At 52.5% G+C, this 19,903-nt stretch overlaps 1 protein-coding gene across 5 annotated transcripts in view; it reads right to left on the minus strand.

The window, feature by feature from the left end:
* FEZ1 (fasciculation and elongation protein zeta 1) overlaps positions 1 to 19,903 on the minus strand; it is a 113,319-nt gene continuing 93,416 nt past the window's right edge. For all 5 annotated transcript variants that reach the window (XM_080650417.1, XM_080650418.1, XM_080650419.1 and 2 more), the window contains 7 exons: positions 15,460 to 15,546; positions 13,138 to 13,306; positions 9,515 to 9,786; positions 8,253 to 8,333; positions 6,774 to 6,849; positions 1,619 to 1,684; positions 1 to 345 (listed from right to left, as the gene is read on the minus strand). In XM_080650417.1, coding sequence (XP_080506543.1) covers positions 329 to 345; positions 1,619 to 1,684; positions 6,774 to 6,849; positions 8,253 to 8,333; positions 9,515 to 9,786; positions 13,138 to 13,306; positions 15,460 to 15,546 — 768 coding nt within the window. In that variant the 3' untranslated portion in view covers positions 1 to 328. The remainder of the gene's footprint in view (positions 346 to 1,618; positions 1,685 to 6,773; positions 6,850 to 8,252; positions 8,334 to 9,514; positions 9,787 to 13,137; positions 13,307 to 15,459; positions 15,547 to 19,903) is intronic.

The raw sequence follows: 19,903 nt of genomic DNA on the forward strand, positions 1-19,903 counted from the left end.
GAATATTAATTAAATGAAGGTTTATTTCAAAATTAGTGTTAAAGTGTAAGCTGTGTTCGAGGGCCGGAGGCGGACTACATAATGAGTGGTGAGAGCGGCTGCCTCCCTCCGACACAGCGGCGAGCAGGCAGCGCCCCGGCCCCGCCCCGCCCCTGTCATGCATCCAATGGTTACTAGGACTAGAAGCCGACCGCTTGCTCATGTTTCATCCAGGTTAAGCTCTACACGTTTAAATACACGGCGGAGGTCACGTGGTGTCATGCGGTCCCTGGGATGGAATGACTCTTACTCCGTGACTTCCGGGGCTAGGCTGCTCCCAAGGGCAAGGTTAGGTAGGACAGAGCACTGGAAAGAGAGAGGAGAGGGCAGAGGTCAAAGCACAGTGCGGGGGGGGGGGGGGGGGGGGGGGCAGGACCAGCTAGCCCCCGGGGCCCTGGCCCACAGCGGGCAGGCCAGCTCCCCACCAGCATCCCGAGCGGAGAACTGCCCCTCAGAACCAGGAGTAATCGCGGTGGCCTGTCGCTCTTCCAGAAGGAAGAGCCCATGGGAGCTGGTGGTTTGGTGCAATGGGCGCCCACCTGCCTGGATTCAAATCCTGGGTCAGCTGTTTCCAGTTCTACCGCCTTAGGGAGCTCACCTCCCTACTCTTTCTTCATGTGGACAATAGACTGTGCCTTTGCCCGCCCCAAAGGGCTGCTCAGAGGCGAGTAGAAGGTGCTCAGTAAATGTTAATTCGTTTTATGAATTCACTGACATTTCAGTGGGTCACGTGGGGGGAAGTCTAGCCCTCAGGTTCCCAGACTTACAGACCCATTTCTATCAACCCCCTTTGAAAATGTCCTCTGAGAAATTTGCTGCTCTTTTAAAACCTTTAAGAGTCAGAAGTGCTTCCCAACGTTTAGCTTCAATTCCTCCTGCAGAAACGTAAGGCAATCTCTCCGGTCCTGACGGACACAAGACGCTTCAGAGGTTCCTGAGCTGCACAAGCCTCTGGAGACCTGACCGAGGGGTGTGCGTGGAGGGCTAACCCCACGAAGCAAAGGCCCTTGGCCATGGATGACCGTCAATGGGCTGAAGGCTGTGTCCCCAAGATTCGTGCGGAGGTCCTAACCCCCGGACAGCTGTTCTGGGCGATGGAAACTATTAATCGTAGCCTCAGGCTCTGTTTTTCCCAAGAAAGAGCCCAGCTACACAGAAGGGGCACAGTCAGCCTTTTGTTGGTGTGACTCAGAGAGCTGGCACCTCCTTCTCAGGCCTCCAAGCAACATCCCCAGGCAACACCCCACGATGGGGAGGCCTCCCAGTTGTCCACTCGCTGCCCCGGCCCTGCCCAGCTGGAAGGCTGCGCAGGGACCCCACACTTTCCGGGGGAGTCGGGGGAGGGGCCCGGGAGGATCTCTGCTCCTGAGAGCTGGGCTGCTCTTACCGTTTTTTTAAATTGATTTCAGAGAAGAAGGGAGAAGAGACAGACAGAAATGTCAATGATGAGAGAGAGTCATTGATCGGCTGCCTCCTGTATGCCTCCTATTGGGGATCAAGTCTGAAACCCGGGCATGTGCCCTGACCTGGTTCATAGGTCAACGCTCAACCACCGAGCCACACCGGCTGGGCCTCTTACCTTTTAAAATGTAGTCCGTTAGCAAAGTGGGCACCTTCTCATTATCCTCCTTCATGGCAAAGAGAACTGGGGACGGAGAGAGACAGGTGAGCTACGGCACCTTCAAGGCATAAAGCTTGCTCGCTTCTAGAGCTGAACGACCCACCCACCAACAGAGAGTGAGAAAGGATTCAGGGGAACCAGACCTTCGTGGAGTATTGAGCAAAAGTCTAGAAGCTTCTGTCCAGAGTCAGCATTCCGCATGGTGGTGGTGCAGAGCTACCAAGAGGCAGAGGTCTATCGTGGCTTTATTTCCTTTACCTCTTACTTTTTTTTTTTTTTTTTTTTTTTTTTGCTCGTCTCTAACTTCCACATCATCTCCTAAGTATATGGCTTTAATAATCATACAAAAAAATAAGTAAATAAATTTTTAAAAAGAATCCGTTTTCTGGTGCAGTCAACCTACATGTTAGAATAACAGTTGTCACATCGCTGAATTACCAATAATACTGCCTCTAAAGACATTCTATTTATATATTATTAGAAAGTTCCCGCACCTCCAATTTATTAATAGCAAATAAATTCCATCTCACAAACCTCTATTTTCTGTTATGCCCAGCACGGCACTAGAATTTGTGGAAATTGCAAGAGACGTCTGGATCCTCAAGGACCTGTTTTAAGACTTCTTGTTGAAACAGGACATGACTCCACTTGAAGCAAATGGGGATGTTATTCAAGTCTAAAGGCTTTCTTATCAAAGTTTTTGAAGTAGCTTTTTCTGTTATTAAACTAGGTAGCATTGTGGCGGGCAGTTAGACATGAGCAGAGCAAGGCCCACGGGCCAGGTACAGAGGTCACCAGGGCGGAAAGCCCCGGGTGCCTAGCAACGGGCAAAACTGGGAAAGCAACATCCTCACCTCAGGGTGACCTTCCCTCCCCTAGCCTATCGCTGGTCATGTGGCTGGGGCTCCGCCTTGATTTTCCTCCCCTGGCGTGTTGCTAGTCCTGTGGGTTAGACCCCTTAGAGGGGGGACACAGTAAGCCACCAGGACACGGAGGTTCCGACCATCAGGTGCATCTGGGCCTCAGCGGTGTTTCAGCTCCTAAGGACCAGATGCACCCACCAGTCAGTGAAAGGACACACCTGGAACGCCGATGACTTTTCTTTTGGGACCGCCCCTGAAATCCCTGCCCCTAAAAGCCCGTAGAGTGAGGGGCCAGCCTCTCTGCTCTGGGGGCACTGACCCACCGCCCCCACCCCCGCCTCTGCCCCCAGGTGCCTCACCTTTACCCCCCCTCCCTCCTGCCTCTCACGTGGTCCCTGAGCCCATTCCTTCCACAGCTCACTTCCACCTCTGTAACGTTCTAAATACACTTTCTCTTCCAGTTTGGGTCTTGGGTCTGAATTCTTTCCTAGGCAGAGGCTGCTGAACCCAGGTCCAGTCTGACCCACGGGCTAACAGCTGGTGCTGTTCTTGCTGCCAAAGCATCTTCTCGTGTTCGCAATCCATACGGCAGGAGTCAGCTTTGTAGAAGACCCTTCAGGAAAGTAGCTGGATCTTGTTTATGGTCCCAAGAAATGTCTACCAACAGATTCCTTCACCAACCGGTTCCTTAAATAAACTCTGTCCCATGTAGTCTTCATGAAAAAGGGGAGAGCTCTGTATGTACAAGACATCCTTAACAGTGAAGATAGAAGGCCACAGAACATTTTGTATTAACTTTTAAATGAATGTAATACTCGTAGAAATATCTGGAAGAATGTGCATGGAACTGCTCAAAGTGGTTACCTCTGGAGTGAGACCGTGGGGGACGTTCCTTTCTATGTTATACGTCCACAGGGCCTGGCTTTTTTCAGGGCGCATGCATTACTTTTTGCAAACGGAGAGGAGCATAAAGATCAGCCGGCACTGACCACAGGGCACCAGTCCATCTCCATGTCCTTGCTCTCCGTGGACTTCCTTGCCTCGTTTCAAGTCGGGGTCATGCAACCTGATTCCAGAAATCGGGGGTGGGTGCAGAACCGAGCTGACGGCGGCAGGAGTCAGCGGCCAGGTCAGGAAAGAGAGGCTGAACCCGAGACCCTGCCGGAGTTGGTTTCTTCAGTTTTGTTTCTTGTGTGTTTTTAGACATGTACTCATTGCCACGGAATAGGCTGGGGGTGCTCTGCAACGGAGCATGGGCAGGCTAGACCTAGCTGCACCAAGAAGGTAGCCATAAAAATACTAGTCCAGTAAGTGCACCCCGTCAATACGGGTCTAGGTTGGTTTGCAAAATCCAAAATTTATGAGGTGCCCAGTCCCCAGAGCTGGTCTTTGGCCCATTCGGGAGTAAGGTAAAGAGGAGACATTGTTCACAAATTCGTACAAAGATTTGGCAAAAAAAAAAAAAAAAGAGCTTTGGTAACCTACAGAATTGGCATTCAGAAAAGACGGCAGTTTTTTTCCTTTTCAAAAGAATAAAATACTGGAATGTATATCCACATGATAGAAGAGAGAACCATTTAAAAAATGTTAACCAAATGTTAACGGGTGTGATTAAAATCGTGCTACAAAATTTTATAGCCAGTATAATCCCAACCCCATGAAAAAGACATTAAATATTATGGCTGAAAACACCAACATGGTAACCACAGTCCAGGGAACAATGTAGTCTTTCTTGTCCTTTGTTCACGTTCCCGAAGTATCCTAAACGAGTGATCTGCTCTAGCGATAACCTTTTCAGTGAACTTAAAAAATGTAAACCAACCCACCGTTTCTTAATCAGAATAAAAGGATTTCGCGCTGCATTCCGCAATGGGTGTCTGTATGAATGAACGGCTCTTCCTTTTGTTGAGACCGTGATCGAGTTCTTTACACAGATCAGCCGTCATCATCTGTCCAATTTATTTTCCAAGTGCTTACTGCTTGTGAAAACACAAACTCCTATAAATGTCAGCTCATCTCTATCTGCTCCCTTTAAGAAAAATATCTTAGTGCATGTTTATGCAAATGAAGGCGTTCAATGTGAGTCAAGAGGAAGCCAATGCCTTTTGAATTCACGATTCCGGATTCCCAAGGACGCAGCCGCTCTTGATGTCGGCAAGATTTCTCTTTACCAGAACCTGCCTCGGTTTTCCAAACTGATAGACATGAGAACGGTCGGTCCCCTGTAGCACTGGGCCCAGCAGGCGTCCGCCTCCCTCAGCTGAACAGAGGAAGCGCCGCTCCCCATTCCCTGGGGTACCAGATCGCCCTGCGGCGGGCCCGGTCCCTCCAGGCAGCCTGCCGCGGGCTGGGCAGCCTGGCTAGTATGTCACTCAAGCAGCGCACGGTTGCCAGGGAGATGGACTCCCGATTCACTGAGCCTGTCACATCTCAGCCTGGGATCCTCTTCCTACGAGAATCCAGCTGATGGATGGCCAACACCAGGCGCCCCGGCCCCCGGGGTGTGTCGTGTTAGATGCACACAACGACATGTTGCCTCCGAAAGGCTCTTTATGACACACTTTCCTCCCAAAGCTCAGAGTATGTATTACTATTTTGACAGTAGAGCCAAAGTGGAGGGAAACCACACTCCTCTTTCCCATCAGCCTTACCCCACCCAAGGCTCGTGCTTCTCTTAAAAAGACAGCCAGTTCCAGGGACTGCGCTCCCTGACGGGGGTGGGAGGGGGCGGGAACACGTCTAGACCAGCCGCATCCTCCAGGTGCAGAGGAGAAAGCGGTGGGCAAGGCAGAGGATGCAAAACCTGAGGCCTGCTGGGTGACCGGAGAGTCCGGGCACAGCAATCCAACCCCCACCCCACCCCGCCCCAACCTCTTTCCCCGCTCATTTCTTCTCCTGGCAAACCCGGTCCCTTACAGACACGGGGGTGAGACAGGACCGCGCTGGGCATCACCACAGAGCACGGAGATCTCACCCCTGCTTCAGGGCCGGGGGGGGGCCGGAGATCTCACCCCTGCTTCGGGGCTGGGGGGGCCGGTGATCTCACCCCTGCTTCGGGGCCGGGGGGGCCGGAGATCTCACCCCTGCTTCGGGGCCGGGGGGGCTGGAGATCTCACCCCTGCTTCGGGGCTGGGGGGGCCGGAGATCTCACCCCTGCTTTGGGGCTGGGGGGGCCGGTGATCTCACCCCTGCTTCGGGGCCGGGGGGGCCGGAGATCTCACCCCTGCTTCGGGGCTGGGGGGGCCGGTGATCTCACCCCTGCTTCGGGGCCGGGGGGGCCGGAGATCTTACCCCTGCTTTGGGGCTGGGGGGGGCCGGTGATCTCACCCCTGCTTCGGGGCTGGGGGGGCCGGAGATCTCACCCCTGCTTCGGGGCTGGGGGGGCCGGTGATCTCACCCCTGCTTCGGGGCCGGGGGGGGCCGGAGATCTCACCCCTGCTTCGGGGCTGGGGGGGCCGGTGATCTCACCCCTGCTTCGGGGCTGGGGGGGGCCGGAGATCTCACCCCTGCTTTGGGGCTGGGGGGGCCGGTGATCTCACCCCTGCTTCGGGGCCGGGGGGGCCGGAGATCTCACCCCTGCTTCGGGGCTGGGGGGGCCGGTGATCTCACCCCTGCTTCGGGGCTAGGGGGGCCAGTGATCCCCCCCTGCTTCGGGGCTGGGGAAGGGGCGGAGATCTCACCCCTGCTTCGGGGCTGGGGGGGCCGGAGAACTCACCCCTGCTTCGGGGCTGGGAGGGCCGGAGATCTCACCCCTGCTTCGGGGCTAGGGGGGCCGGTAATCTCACCCCTGCTTCGGGGCCGGGGGGGCCGGAGATCTCACCCCTGCTTCGGGGCTAGGGGGGCCAGTGATCTCACCCCTGCTTCGGGGCCGGGGGGGCCGGAGATCTCACCCCTGCTTCGGGGCCGGGGGGGGGGCGGAGATCTCACCCCTGCTTCGGGGCTGAGGGGGCCGGTGATCTCACCCCTGCTTTGGGGCCGGGGGGGGGGGCCGGAGATCTCACCCCTGCTTCGGGGCTAGGGGGGGCCGGAGATCTCACCCCTGCTTCGGGGCTGAGGGGGCCGGTGATCTCACCCCTGCTTTGGGGCCCGGGGGGGGGGGGCCGGGGGGGCCGGGGGGGCTGTGACACAGAGCACAGTCCGGCGTCTAACAGCCTTCTGGGAAATCTGGGGCCTGAGGCACCAGGGCCTGGCTCCCAGGGAGGGATGCAGAAAAGCCAGCGCTGACCTCGCTGGGAAAGGGAGCTACTCACTGTTGGTCAGCATCTGCAGGTCTTCCACGGACGGCGGGGAGGCCTTCCTCTCGTAGGGGATGACTGTGTTCAGATACTAGGAGACAAACGCATGCACTTGAGCCACGGGCCTCTGGGGGGAGCTACGCGAGGCCACCTGGGGGGGATGGGCTTTCCTCTAAGAAACACGCCATCAAATGGCGCGTTCTCCACAGCACCCATGTGGTTCACACACCAATGTCTCAGGACCTTCTGTCTTTGGGGAGTGTCTCTTTAAAACTAAGACTTGACTGTATCCACCAGGAAAAATGTGCCTCCATTCCAACTTGGGCATTTTCCAGGGATGAGAAACTCTGGTTGTTTAAAAGTCCGGGTGAGATGTTTCTCATCGGGGCTGAGAGCGCAGAGAGGGTACTGTGTTTCCTTCCCCTTTGCAGTGCCATTTGAGAATGAATGGCTTCTCTTTTGTCCCAATGACAGGCGAGAGAACCTCAACCACACCCTGGTCTTGAATGTTGGATTTGCGCCCTCTGCTGGGTGTGAGGCGCTTCTACAACAAAATCATCTTGGGGATAATCCAGGGGGGTATCAGGCACTGGGCCAGGAGGTGAAGGGCCCCTTGGGGAGCTGGGGAGCCGGGCAGAGCGACTGAGACCTCCAGACCCGAAGTCAGAGGCTTCTGTGTGAGTCGTGGCTGTGTGGCTCTCCCGCACACCAGCCGCGTGGCGTGGGGGAAATCTTGCCTCATCCCTCTGGGCCTCAGTTCTCACCGCAGAGAAACGAGGGGACTGAGTTAGCAGTTCCCAAAATCTCTTCCCATAATGTGTCCTAGAATTCTAACACGGGACCCAGCTACAAGTATGTGTGAGACACACACAATGTACGCCCACTTATTCCACAAGCTCACACTCATCTCTTTTCACACGGGCATCTCTATCAGATGGTGCACAACGTGAGAGGGGGAGGGGGAGGGGGGAGGGGGGGAGGGGGGGCAGGACTTGCTTATCTTGGCACCTGAGGGCCTAGCAACAGAGCTCAGCACATAATAGGTCCCCAGTAGAAGTTTCGAGCACTGTCTACAAGTAACCACCAATGCTTCTCAGGCACGTAGCTGACTCATTGGACCGACCCGGAGTGGGTGGCTAAAGGCCCGGACGGGGTGGGGGTGGGGGTGGGGGGACTGGTCCACTGGCGCCCGAGTGGTGCACTTATCCATCATCAAATGCATTTCCCTTTTCACGCATTTTGTTCTTAAAAGAAGCTGACTTGTAGGGCTACACGCAGTGTCAACTTTTAAGTTTTCTCCACGTCTTGGAGCTCAAGGAACTGTTCACCTTCACAAAGAAAGACACGTTCTTCCTCCTCCAGAGGGAAGAAAGTGGGGGACCGCCCTTGCCCGAGTGCTGGGATAATCCCATTGAACCCCCACTCCCCGCTCTGCTGGGGAGGCCAGGTGGCAAGAGTCTGGGAGGAGGGCAGGGACCCGGGAGACAGCCGTACCTGCTTGTCAGTCCCCGAGGAGCCGAAGGTCTGGCGGATGCTGCTCTGCAGGATGCTGGAGATGCCCTCCATGCTGAAGCGCTGGGGAGAAGAGACCAAGAAGAGGGGGTGCTTCCTGCTCCACGGCCACCCCCTCACCTTCCCCCTCCCCCCCCCCCCGGGACTTGTGTCCTCTCTCAACCACGCAGACCCCTGAGCTGCCACACTGTCCAGGTCACTGTCCAGAGTTCTGGGACTAGAAAGTAAGTGTAAGACCTGGGCTAAGAGACAGGCCAGAATGGAAACCTGAGCTTTGGGAGAATAAATACTGTGGAAGACTCTTATCTAAACGAGTCACCCCCCGCCCCGCCCCGGGGGTAACAAGACCCCCATGCACTCCCACATTTTCCTGTGTAAAACGAAGCAGTACAGTGAAACGGGGACAGATGATGATGCACATATCGTAGGGAAGACAACAAAATGCCGAGCCATTGAGAAGAGCAGATGGCCCAGTCGGTATGACTCAGTGGCTGAGCATCGACCTATGAACCAGGAGGTCAGGGTTCAATTCCCGGTCAGGACACATGCCCGGGTTGTGGACTAGAACCCCAGTAGGGAGCATGCAGGAGGCAGCCAATCAATGATTATCTCTCTCTCTCTCCCTTCATCTCAGAAATCAAATATTTTTTTTAAAAAGAGAGAGAAGGGCCAATGTCAAGCAGCTGCCCTTGTCTGAGATGCTTTTTCCAGACGCACACAGCAAGGCCGTGCCCGGGTGTGGACAGAGCCCAGGTAAAGGTTTCTGGAAAACCTCCCTGGCTGATCTGCTGAGCTTCCCTGGCTCGGAGCCTCTGCTCTGAAGAATCCTGTCCATGTACCAACGAAGCACCATCATTTCGATCTGAAACACCCTACCCACATCCGAGCGAGGTGAGTCAGGACTCTGCGCTCAGCGAGGAGGGGTTTCTGACCCAGAGTCCCGGGCTCCACTTCTCCAGCCCCAAATGCCCTCACCCCACTTTCTAAAGTCTTGACTAAGAGAACATATTCGGTGATTTTCTCATGTTTACACCTTGTCTCCTCCAGTGGGGCAGAGGAGGGGAGGACACAGCTCGCATCTTCTCCCCCTTTTCACACCCCTTCCCCCCATCTGCCAGAGTCCGTCCCATCAGCCACTGCTCGGGAGAAGTCTGTTCTTGTCCGCTGCAGGGTTGGTACCGGGACCTGGAGTGCCGGGTTCGAGGGGGGACGCACAGGCTTCCGGCCGGGTGCTCATCACGTACCTTGAGGGGCATCTGGCTGCCCTTGTCCACGCGGCCGCTCTGCAGGCTCAGGCCTTTCTCTTTCCGCCTCTTTTTCATCAGCTCCCGCTGCTCCTTCTGCTTGTTCTGCACCTCCATGAGCACCGTGATGAAGGAGTTCTTCACTTCCTTCTCGAATTCCAGCTCATCCCGGCGGGCCAGCTGCTGCACCAGCTCCTCCGAGAAGTCGCGGATGGCGCCCTCCACCTGGTCCAGCAGCTCGGTCAGCTCCGACCCGGACATGTGCCTCAGTCCTGCGGGGAGACACCCACAGGGGGCACCTGCGGCCGAGCCCGAGCCGCTGCAGAGGCTCCGGGGCCGCTGCCACTTCAGGTGGGACAGCCCCTCGAGGGGAGACCCCTTCCCACTCCGCACAGGGCCAGGAAAGACCTTCACAATTTAGGGGCGTCCCGGGGAGGGCGGGGCCAGTATACTGTCTGCAGGAAAAAGCACACTCGTGGGGAAACTAAGGGGGAAGAAGAAAAAGCCCCCAAGGAAGCCAATGGGCTCTACCCACAAAAAAGTGTGTGGACAGCCCTAGCTGGTTTGGCTCAGTGGATAGAGCATCAGCCTGCGGACTTAAGGGTCCCAGGTTCGATTCTGGCCAAGGGCACATGCCTGGGTTGCGGGCTTGATCCCCAGTAGAGGGCGTGCAGGAGGCAGCCAATCCATGATTCTCTTTCATCATTGATGTTTCTCTCTCTCTCTCTCCCTTCCTCTCTAAAAATCAATAAAATACATTTTAAAAAAGTGTGTGGACAGACACGTGGCTTCTTGATCCCTTGTTCTATCTTCCAAATTGTCCTATTTCTACAATATTTCTCATGTGAAATGGGTCAAGGGTGGGACAGGGGGGGCGGGGGGAGTATAAAGAGGAGGTTTTAGGCCCGGCCAGTGTGGCTCAGTGGTTGAGCATCGAACTATGAACCAGAAGGTGCCGGTTTGATTCCTGGTTCAGGGCACATGCCTGGGTGGCAGGCTCGATCCCCGTGTGGGATGTGCAGGAGGCAGCTGATCAATAATTCTCATCATTGATGTTTCTATCTCTCTCTCTCCCTCTCCATTCCTCTCTGAAATCAATAAAAATACTTCTTAAACAAAAAAAAAAAAAAAAGAGGGGATTTGGCATTGGCGCTGAAGAGCAATAGCGGGTGGTGCCGATTCCCAGAGCTGAGCAAGCGGACGGCGAGGTTAGCAGGGCGCGTGGAGGCCCTCTCTCGCCTGCATCCAAAAGAGGGGGCGTGAGCGGGCGAGGTTAGCAGGGCGCGTGGAGGCCCTCTCTCGCCTGCATCCAAAAGAGGGGGCGTGAGCGGACGCCGGGCTACTCGGGTGGAAAGTGAACCCTGGTGAGCGGGAGGAGAGTGGTCTGCTATTGCATGTAACATGCTTATGTTTAAGATCGTTTTTCTTGAATAATTGGTGTTTACTGCATGTAACATTATTATATTTAAGATTGTTTTTCTTGAAATAAAGAAAAGAGAGAGAGAGTGGTCTGCCACGCCAGAAAAGGGGAAGGGGGCCCGAGATCACCAGACCCAGGCCACTTTATTTGAATTCCTGCCCCCTGAGGCTTCTTCATTTAAAATGGGTTCATGGCCTATGAACCCCTTTCTAACGGCATCTTTTGTTTCTGCCTCAGCATCCATCTCCCTCCCTTTTCGTTTCTGCTTTGCCGGATACTTCCCTTGATCTGGTTCCGGAGCGGCCCTCCTCCTTCTGCGTTTGCCATTTCACTCTGCATTGCAGCTGCTCTCTGGCTGAGCTTGTCTGTGTTTGGGCCTCAGTGTGGCTGGGAGAGGCCCGACCGGGCAGCCGTGAAGGCAGCGCCACAGCCAAGGGCGCTCCATCGCTCGGCTCCGCACGGATTCCTCCGGCCGGTCACGCCCTGCCTGTCCCGACAGCCAGGCTCGCTTCCCATCGGCTCTTCAGCTCATGCCTCGTTTTCACCGCTATTCTAATCCATGTTGGGACCGATCTTTATACCCAGACCCACCCTCCTTCTCTCTCCGTTTCTGAGTCCCCATCACCCCACCCTCATGGGTCTGCTCCCCAGCAAGAGCATCATCCTCCCTGCGGACTGATGGAATTTATACCCAGTTTGGCCTTCGCTGTGCGACATTTTTTCATTTCATTCCTCATCCACCCGTTTCTTTGCACAATCCTAGTTACTACAGACCTGTGTGGGAGAATCAGTACGATACACAGATAGAGCGAGGACCCACCTGGCTTCAGGTTTGGCTCCAGCCCTTCCGCTCGAATGTGGTGTGAGGGGAAATGCAAGGGGGAAGGAAGAGGCTTGGTTCTCCGGGTGAAAATAAGGGTGAGACGTTCCCTCTCCCCCGCCTCCCTCTCCTTTCAGAATGGCTTTCTCTGTCCTGTTCAAATGCATGTCACTCGTTTTCATGGCCGAATAAAGCCTTTGCCAGTCTCAGGACTCAGGACTGTTTCCTCAAGAACCAGGGAGTCACTGCTTTGAAAAATAAGCATCGCCCTGGCCAAGTTGCTCGGTGGTTAGAGCGCCGGCCTGCGCACCAAGGGTTGCGGGTTCAATTCCCAGTCAAGGGCACATCAAACCTGGATTGCAGGTTCGATCCCCAACCCTGGTCAGGGTGCATGGGGGAGGCAACCAATCAATGTGACACATCAATGTTTCTCTCTCTCTCTCTCCCCCACCCTCCCGCTCTCTTTCACTCTCTCTAAAAATCAATGGAAAAAGTATCGATGGAAAAGAGAGAAGAGTAATCATCAAGGAGGATAACGGGACCTGACTCCAAACTGCAGAGCGTACTGAACGGAGTAGATGCATCCACTTGGCTCTAGACAACAGTGAGATTTCTTTCTGGTTCTGCAGCCCCTGCAGCGGCCGCTCATGGCGTGCCTCCCGTTCTGGCTTAATGCTTACTCAAGAACAGAACAGTTTTCATCCTCTGCTTCTGGGGAAAGCTTTTCTGGGTGCAAAGGAGATTTTGTTTTTAATTATATTTTTGCAACAGTGGCCCACTTGAGCAAGTCGCTTAACCTCTCAGAACACTCAGCTCAGTCCTGGGGTTGGTGTGGGGATGAAGTGACATTATTCGTAGAACATCTTAGAATAAGGAAGCACTCCAGCCCTAACTGGTTTGGCTCAGTGGCTAGAGCGTCGGCCTGCAGACTCAAGGGTCCCAGGTTCGATTCCTGTCAAGGGCATGTACCTTGGTTGTGGGCACATTCCCAGTGGGGGTTGTGCAGGAGGCAGCTGATCTGTGTTTCTCTCTCATTGATGTTTCTAACTCTCTATCCCTCTCCGTTCCTCTCTGTAAAAATCAATAAAATATATTTAAAAAAAAAAAAGAATAAGGAAGCACTCCAAAAACATGAGCTGTCGTTATTACCTTTTGTGGGTGTTTCCTCGTTGATTACGTCATGTTCTTTGCTCAGTTTTACCATTTTAATTTTGCTCAACTACCTTTTCATTTCCAGAAAGTGCTACCTTCTCCCCTGATGCCCAGTAAGAAGGATGTTGCCAACTCCCTGGATGCGAGGTTCTATTAGCTATAGTGAGGCATGTGCCCAGCGCCTGGCCCGGGGCAGGGTCCATCCTCAGCGAGCCCGCCCCCGGCCCTCACCTTCATAGGACCAGTTGTTGTTGAAGGTCTGGCTCAAGGCCTGCATCTCCTGCAGGAGCACCGAGTCCGCCTGGGAGGAGGTTTCGGCCCCGTCCTCCTCCTCCAGGGCCTCCTCCTCCTCCTCCGGGTCCGGGGAGTTCTGCATCATTTCTTCGATCTCCTCGATGACCTGAGGGAGGTCCACAGGACACTAAGTGACCCTGTCCTCTGCTGGAGGGACATTCTGGCTGGAATTTGGGTCAGGTAAGGACATGTCTCATTTGCTGTCTGTAAAATCCCTAAAGCAGTGCTCTTACTTAATACGTATTAAATACTAATAAAAATAGGCCTGACCAACGGCTTGCACACGCTCCTTTCCTTAATGCAAAGCTTCTCCCAAGAACAGCATTCAGATGAGTGCTGTATCGGAAATACACGACGCTTTCAGGGAAGGAGGCAGAGCCGCCTGGAAGGAAACGCTGATGAGCACTTTGTGTCTAAGTGGGAGAACGTTTCATCCGCCAACTTTAACACGAAACCCGGCCCATTCATTGTCACCGTGCCTGTGACTGGGAAAAAAAAAAGAAACAGTGTTCCTGGAACAACTCAAAATGTGGAGGGTTTTTTCACACGGAAGGAAATGGCTACTTCTCCAGGTTTTACACAGGAACCAAAGCTGCCTGGCAACAAGCGAACATACAGCTCCTAAAGGAATAACAGGGTGTGCAGGGTGTAGAGAGCAGAAAAGAGGTAAGAAATCCAGCTCCGATCTAGACTGGGGAGGGGACGCTCCCGGGAGTGAGAGTGATGTTAGATGGCGGCCAGAAGAAACGGGGTGAGCGACTTTGTACATTAATCGTTTGCACATAAAGGAAGTGAATAAGCAAAGGCTGCTTCTGAAAAATAAGCCTGGTCACCACGGTGACCTGATGTCTGCATCTGTCTGTTCGCGATGCTGTGACAGGCTCCGGCTCCAAGGCCGCTGGGCTGGGGTCTTCGTGGTAGGCTGGACCAGAGGTAAGAAGACGTGCCGTCCCCTCCTTTAGAACAATGGCTGTTTAGTCCCATACCTCCTCATCTGTACGAACACATTCAGGGGACACCCCATCTCTGACTCACTCACAGGAAAGCCACTCACAGGATGCAACCGAATGACACAAGCCCCTTTAGAATTAATTGTCCAGCTGAGTTTCTCTTGATGTCAGAGCAGTTATCATCAAATTTCTCCTAAAATTCGCAAGAATTAACTGGTAGCGCCTACGTTTTTCATCTGGTTCCCTTCAATCTCTTGATCCTTACCTATTTACATCCCACCTTGGACCACAGACACAAAAGAGTTCCTTTTACAGAAAAGCTCTTTCTGGCATCCATGCCTCCCAGTGGACTTTTCTCTGAATTATTTTGTGAAAAAAACGTGCATGGTGCCTGCTCAAAACAGCCATCCATAAATATTTGTTGACTGAAAGGTTCGATAAGGAAGCCAGAGAGCCACCATTATTCTCCTTCAGGAATAAATTATTCAAGCCGAAATGCAATCATCTCGATCAAATGTGAAGCACTATCTTTTTTTTTTTTTTTTTTTTTTTTTACAAACAAAGAGACACAAGTGTCTCTAAGACTCCTCTTGGAAGGCTCAGCATCCTCTGTGTTCCGTGAAATAGGAGAAAAATAGCCATCGCGCTGAAGCCTCACCCCCCACTTCCATTTTTGGAAGAACAGGTATTTGGGCCCCGCGTCTCCATGTCTGGACTCCAAGCACGTGAATTACAGTAAGAGTTTTAGCAGGAAGTAGTTAGTCAACACTGGGCCTGCCTCTGGCTGTTACCCAATACGGAGCCCACCCAACCCAAGTGTCTGGAGTTATGTTCCTGTTTACAGCAGGTGGGTAAACTGAGGCATAAGGAGAAATGAAATACCTTCTGAAAGACACTCCAAGTCATCAACACAGACACCACAAGACCATACATTTTTCTTCTGCCTTAAATGAATGTGACAAGTATATTATCTTAAATTTTGTCGCCATTAAAAAAATTCCTGCCCGGCTAGTGTTGCTCAGTGGCTGAGCGTCGACCTATGAACCAGGAGGTCACAGTTTGATTCCCGGTCAGGGCATATGCCCGGGTTGCGGGCTCGATCCCCGATGGGGGGCGTGCAGGGGGCAGCCGATCAATGCTTCTCTCTCATCATTGATGTTTCTGTCTCTCTTCCCCTCTCCCTTCCTCTCTCTGAAATCAATAAAAATAGATTTTTTTTTAAATCCCAAGAACAAACAAAAAAAGAAAGAAGAAATGAATTAATTTTTATAAAGAAAAAAATTCCAAGAACTGAAGGAGATACTCATACCTGATCTGCTGTGAGTAGAGGTTCCTCATTAATCCCAGAATCGTGCTCACTCTTCTCATTGAACTCTTCCTCCTCTTTGTCATGGATCTGAAGGGGGGATGGGATTCTGATTGACCATCAGCAGAGCTAGGCATTCTCTCTAGTCTCTACAACAGGGGACACTGCCTGAGGGGCCACTCCGGCCATCCACTGGGTAAAGGGGAGTCTGAAGAGGTGTCAGAGTTCTGTCCCTCTCCCACGCGCCCCCTGCCACACCGCATGCGCCACTGAGCGCGGGTGGAAGGAAACAGACAACGAGGGGTGGGTGGCAGCACTTTCTGACTCAGAGGGAGCAGCTGTTCTTTGACCCACAGACGGGTCATCCTTGTGTGAACAGGAACCTTCTCCGGGTGAGCGATGCTGTGACCCACGCCTGCAGCAAAGGCCTGCCCATGTAGATAAGGAGCTCCAACCGGGAGTTGGTTTCCAGAATTCACTTCATTAGGCATTTTAAAGGACAGGCTTCTCGCCCGGCCAGCGTGGCTCAGTGGTTGAGCGTCAACCTATGAACCAGGAGGTCACGGTTCGATTCCAGGTTGCAGGCTCCGTCCCCAGTGTGGGGCCTGCAGGAGGCAGCGGATCAATGTTTCTCTCCCATCATTGATGTTTCTGTCTCTCTTTCCCTCACCCTTCCTCTCTCTGAAATCAATAAAAAACATATTATTAAAAAATAATGAAATAAAGGATGGGCTTCTCCAGTCCAACAGTCATGCTCTTAGGATCGGGTGAAATACCATCCCATTATGGGAATCTAGGCATGTGTCACAGCTGATGGAGGATGTAACGATCCCTCTGGGACATGCCCCCGAACAGCCTGACCACATGAACCAACGGGCAAACCCAACAACAACAAACAGCAATCATCTGCCCTGCGTCTCCAAAATCCCACCATCCCATGTAAGATTCTGATCTGCTGTGAGCAGAGGCTCTACCATCGAGATCATAGATGTTGCTGTCCAACCAGGCAGTCATGGCCTATCAGGCTTCCTGACTGCATCCAAGATGGCCACGGTCCGCCATGTATGTTCACATCCTGCAGAACATCAACCACTCAACGCCGAACAAGCGGCCTCTGTCCGGAAGCCGGACGTGCAAATCACACAGGAGCTGGCGCAGTGCCTTCGGGAGATCTCCCGGCAGAGGCCCCGCCATCCAGGAATCAGTTCCGCTCGCTCGCCAGGGGCTGGCATCATCGGCCTCTCTCCTGGGTTGTACCTTCCCGTTCTAATGGGAAACACCCCGGCTCCAACCCCAGCCGTCCTGCCAGACGCAGTCTGTCCTTAGAAACCATTCCCTCCTCGCTGAGCGCCACCTTGGCAGACACCCCTCACAAAACACACCCCGTCTGTCTCCATTTGCTTAAAACCAGGACTATGGCATAAAAAAATTAATCAAGCGGGTATTAAATGCCATCTGCGCTCAGCCTGGCTGAGGGGTAGGACCGGGAGGGAATGGGGTCATTGGCGGGACTGTGTGCCAGATGGTGACATCTATTTCCGCTGTGGAACCCAGATGCTCCTGTGCCTGCCAAGTCCACCACCTGTGGCAGCCACCTGGTACCCGGCTCCCCACCACGCGGACACACCCCCCGGAGCCACAGCTGTTCCCAACCACACCTCTCTTTTTCTTTTTTTTCCTTTGTTGAATTTATTTTTTTTTTAACGCTACATTTTATTTTTTTATTTTTTAATCTTTTTTGTTGGAAGTATTACATATGTTCCCTTTTCTCCCTATGGACCCCTTCTAGCCCTCCTCCACCCCCCATTCCACCCCCGCTGCCCCAGGCCGTCACCACCCTATTGTCTGTGTCCTTGGGTTATGCACATATGCATACAAGTTCTTTGGTTCATCTCTTCCCACCCACCCCTGCCTTCCCTGCAGAACTTATTTAGGGCCAGAAAGTCCTGTGGTAGAAGTCGGCTCCTAGGGAAAACAGAGTTTTGGGTTTTCTGTTTGGATTACTTTTTATAAGCCTCTGACAGCAAGTGTTAGTCTATAACCAGACTGATTTTTTTTTACATTAAGTCTTTTAAAAATGGATAGTTCCCATTCTGAAAGGAGGCCGATTTTAGTGGGTTTCCTTCTAAATAATACGGTACCTTTCAACCATGCCATCTCCCTCCCCGGGGTCCCCTGGGTGTGCGCCCCGGTGGAGGGCAAGCGGGAAGCCTTTGGGGACAGAGCCTCTGATGCTCAAATGTCACGGGCAGTGGCGTGAATGCCTCTTAGTCAGAGCTCTCTCTCCTCGCCCCTTCTCTGGCACGAAGCCCACAGTCTGATTTGTCAGACTTGGGTTAAAAGAGATTTGAAAATCAATTACAAGCCTGTGAAAGTTACTGTGAGTTCCTTGTACTATGAACTCGCCATATTTTCTCGGATCTCAGAAGTCTGCCACTAAAAATAAAATAAAATAAAATAAAATAAAATAAAATAAAATAAAATGAGAAGCACCCACAGAGTATTCCCCAGAAAGCCCCGGCTCCTACACATGATTTAGCCCTCCTCTGTCTGCTTTCATCACATCCACCCTATCCCTGGCCTTCCCTCCTCCTTTCTCTCATCCTGCCCCTCTCTCTCTAGGCCCCTCATCCCACATTTTCTCCCAATCCTGCCGGACTCTCTTCTGCTCCAATAGCTGCTGTCGCTTCTCCACAAGCCTCTCTCCTTACAGGTGTCATTTACAGACTCCTACTTGCCTTCCGTTGCCCGACACTGTCTGTGCAGAGATGGAAGGCTAGAAGGGGACTAGTGCAGAAAGAGAAAGATTTTTGAAAAATGACAGCACTTATGTATGTGGATAAGAGTATGTTAGACAGGCCTGGCCGATGTGGCTCAGTGGTTGAGCATCAACCTATGAACTAGGAAGTCAGGGTTCAATTCCCGGTCAGGGCACATGCCTGGGTTGTGGGCTCCATCCCCAGTAGGTGTGCAGGAGGCAGCCAATCAAGGATTCTATCTCATCATTGATTTCTATCTCTCTCTACCTCTTCCTTCTTCTCTTTAAAATTAATAAAAACATTTTTAAATAAGTATATGATAGATATAGAGAGATAGATGATAGAGACAGATAAGCACTATGTATATGGAAGAGTACATGAATACACTTATTCCTAATACACGACATTGACAGAAATTGCCACAAGGAGTTCCATTAGCCTCTGTATGACTATGGGAAGGTGGTGAAAATGGGAAGATGAAGTCAAGAACAAGCTGCAGGCCGGTCATTTGGGCCTCAGTTTCTCCGGAGACCAACACTGCGAGTGGGTGTCATACTGTCACAGTGAGCTCGGGCTCTTTCAAGAAAAATGACCCTTCCAAGTGACTCTTCCTAGAGCTGAGAAAAGGAAACCGAGAGTCAGAAAGAGACCTGGCCATGCTAGTCAGCAAGCTGCTTCTTCCGGGGCTTCCGACTGTACCCTGGGAGCCTAGAGCTTGAAGATAAACGCCGAGAACCTCCCCTTGCGCCGTGCACGGTCAGCCGGGTGAGGCTCAACACTACAGCGAGTCCTTGTGTTCAATGCGACTATGAACCAGTGCCTTTTGTGAAAGCATCCAGTGCCCCGTTCATAAGAAAGGGAGTCGCTACTGCCCAACATTTCCCTTCCCCTCATCATGACTGTTCCACAGGGGTGGCTGCCTTCTTGACCAAACTCAAGAGGACAAAGATACACTTTCACCTCCAGTCGAAAGTAGAAAAAATTTAAAAAGTCACCATGTTCCAGGCCCGAGGAAAAAGCAACCATATCCCTTCTGTGCCTGTGAACAACCAGGAGACAGCTGTGTGGTTAAGTCAATGCCTCCGCATCCCCAGAGTGAGACACTCAGGGCACAGCAGGCAGCACGTGGCCACAGATGCTTGTTGAAAGACTTAACGAGCACATGAAAAGGAGGGGACTGAGGGGCACTCTCACTCCCCCTCCACAGGTAACTTAGCTGCCAGTCGCCTGGAACAGGAAGATGTAACTTACTATCCTGAACTTCCATGTCCTCTTGTCCAAGACGACCACCATCTCCTATTAATTAAAGTTACAGGGATGAAATAGACCATCTTTTACAGCACCATCAGGAACAAAATGGGTTAATTAATTTAAAAAACCAATAGCCCTGGCCGGTAGCTCAGTTGGTTAGAGCGTTGTCCCAGTATGCCAAGGTTGTAGGTTTGAACCCCAGTAGGGGCACATACAAGAATCGACCAATGAATGCATTAATAAGTGGAACAACAAATCGATGTTTCTCTCTCTCTCTCACTCCCTCTTCCTCTCTCTCTCTCAAATCGATAAATAACAATAAAAGTGGGAAATTGTGAATAATAATAAATATATATATATACATAGCTTAAGCATATTATTTTGATATAAAAATATAAACGTGCATTTATTTATTCACCAAGCTCCTCATAGAAGGC

The sequence above is a fragment of the Plecotus auritus genome (assembly GCF_963455305.1).
Source record: "Plecotus auritus genome assembly, chromosome: 13".
Taxonomy (NCBI): Eukaryota; Metazoa; Chordata; class Mammalia; order Chiroptera; family Vespertilionidae; genus Plecotus; species Plecotus auritus.